This window comes from Octopus bimaculoides, chromosome 12 (assembly GCF_001194135.2).
Source record: "Octopus bimaculoides isolate UCB-OBI-ISO-001 chromosome 12, ASM119413v2, whole genome shotgun sequence".
Lineage (NCBI taxonomy): Eukaryota > Metazoa > Mollusca > Cephalopoda > Octopoda > Octopodidae > Octopus > Octopus bimaculoides.
Window position 1 is genome coordinate 56,210,735 of NC_068992.1, and position 2,598 is coordinate 56,213,332.

Here is a 2,598-nt window from a genome sequence, read left to right on the forward strand (position 1 = left end):
TATATATACATACATATATATTGTGTGTGTTAAGTTATGGGGACGTAAACAAACAAACACCGGCTGGTTGTGAAGCAGTGATGGGGATACAAACACAAACACACAGATACAGACACCCGTATAAAAGGTTTCTTTCAGTTTATATCAACCAAATCCACTCAAAAGCGTTGGTTGTCCAGGTCTATAGCAGAAGAAATTTGCCCAAGATGCCACGTAGTGGGACTGAACTTGGATCCATGTGATTGGGAAGCAAATGTCACACCTAATAATATAGCATATATCTTTATTTTAAAAGAGCGCGACAACCAAACAGCAGTGCTTGACTCAATATGGTACCGTTTATTTCGACCGGCGCCGTTATTGGTGATGAGTGCAAAGGCATAGACGTTACCTTGTGCCTCGGTTTTCGCTGTGGATCAACTCTCCGCTGGTTTGCACGGCACATGTTCTCTATTTCTCTCTCTCGTCTTTTCACTACGGCTCGTTTCCCTTACCCCACTGCACTGAACGCTGTAACTGAAAGTAGGCGTAAATGTGAGGGGTGTCCTGTCAAAAATAGAGCCTGTTGGGTTCAATCGCAGAATACAGTGGACGAGTAACTGCATTCTTGTTTAGAGTGGGACGTTGCTCATCTGAGATACCACGCCTGGTGACACATTCTCCAGTGCCAACTTAGTCACTTCAGCTGTAGACTTGGAAGTTGCCTCCGCTGCTCTGATTACCGAAGATAGCCAAGAAGGAGTCACTAAAGGACAGATTCACAAATTCTCTTTCAAGCCTGTTGCTGTTGTGACCTTCAGTGTTCTTGTACCTCCGTTTGCAGTTCTCCTTCCTTAAACAGTAGCGAAGGAAGAACCCTGTGAGTTAGAGAGGCTGATGCAACGGACGCTGCTGTCTGTCCGTAACGACAGCATCTTTGCTTTTTTTATCAGTAAGACGTAGGTAAAACAAATTATCAAACAGAAAAAGAAAGAATTTAGTTGTTTATTTCAATAAATAACGAATTCTATCTTACAAGTATTCACTGCGTCTTTAAACGACGTTATATGTATAAACAATGAAGTTCAATAATTTCCGGCGATATGCTATTACGTCATAAAGACGTGTATTTGTTTACAGAGGATCCACTAACGATGTCAGCTAGTCTTTCGGGATTATGTGGAGAACTTTCCCATACCAGTTCATGTTTATGTGGTTATGGCATTTTCAAGGTGAGATTTAATTGGAATATAAATTATTTTCAATGTACATTATGAATATAAGTATATGTATATATGTAAATGTATACGTTTACATTCTGCTAGGAATAAACAGTATCGCAATAATATCATCCCGCTTTATACTGAAGACATGATCTTTCCTAAACGTTTTGACTGAAAGGTTCTAATAATAAGAATTTTTAAAATGTGTAGAGGACAAGATCGAAAAAATCCTATATTTTGTTGTTCATTTTACCATAATCCCCCTCAGTTCAAATACTTTAGTTTCCTATTTAACACCGTTTCATATCTCAGCTAATTTTTAATGTGGGAAGTTGGCATTTAAACAAAACTATCATCGATTTAGTAAAATGTGGAAACTAGAAAACTTGGTCTGTTTTATTGTTTGAGTTTTTTCTTAGGTGAACTTCCGAGAGTTTGGTCTTTAATTAGTGTACTTAGAGTGGGGGCCAGTAAGGTGGACTCTAAGATTATCAAGAAACAGATTTGAACTCAGCACTTAGATAATTCTTTCTACTAAAAGGTACAAGTTCTGAAATTTTGTCGGAAGTGGCTAGTCGATTATATCGACTCTATTGCTCAATTAACTCCGAAAGGATGAAAGGCAAAGTCAACCTCGGCGACATTTGAACTCAGAACGTAAATCTGGGAGAAATGCCGCTAAGCATTTTGTCCGGTATGTAACGATTCTCCTAGCTCACCGCCTTTCAGCACTTAAGTAACACTGTGTAACAAGATTAAAAAAAAATTGTCTTTGGTTAGTAAGTGTTATTTCCTATTTGTTTCTATCTAGAAATCAAAGGAAATGACTACTATTCCTTCCTTATTTTACTTTCGAGACCCGGACATGAAACTGACCTATTTTCCATTACATTTGAGACGGATTCAGCGCTGAGCTGCTGAAGCAAAACTATCATTATAGCATATATTCTGATCAATACCACAGATTTGTTTGTTAGTTGCTTGACCATAACTACTTGGGCATGTCCCTTAGTGTTTCGTTCATCATCCTCAAATAAGCTTTATTCAGGGACCTATTGGGCGGGATGAGCTACTCGACCTGAAGAAAATTCTAAGTGGGTTCCACCTGCAAAGTAATGCGAGGTTTATCTTTACATGAGGTCACCATGTCATGCATATATGGTTGCAATGCATATACCTTGTGTACTCTTATCAGACAGGTAGTCATGATGGGTATATTGGGCTTTTTATATTTGTACTCCTGCATCACTTTGATGTTAAGTGATGGTGGGGGAGAAACACGGGCACAAGACACACGCACGCACACACACGTGCACACGCACGCACACACACACACACACACACACACACACACACACACACACACACACACACACACACACACACACACACACAC

General features: G+C 39.4%; 1 protein-coding gene across 1 annotated transcript in view; it reads left to right on the forward strand.

The window, feature by feature from the left end:
• The first annotated feature begins 1,095 nt into the window (after nucleotides 1-1,095).
• Nucleotides 1,096-2,598, forward strand: part of LOC106884395 (A disintegrin and metalloproteinase with thrombospondin motifs 16) — a 23,736-nt gene continuing 22,233 nt past the window's right edge. Inside the window, exon 1 of the mRNA XM_052972051.1 lies at nucleotides 1,096-1,211. Within this exon, the coding sequence (XP_052828011.1) occupies nucleotides 1,157-1,211 (55 nt within the window). The 5' untranslated portion in view covers nucleotides 1,096-1,156. The remainder of the gene's footprint in view (nucleotides 1,212-2,598) is intronic.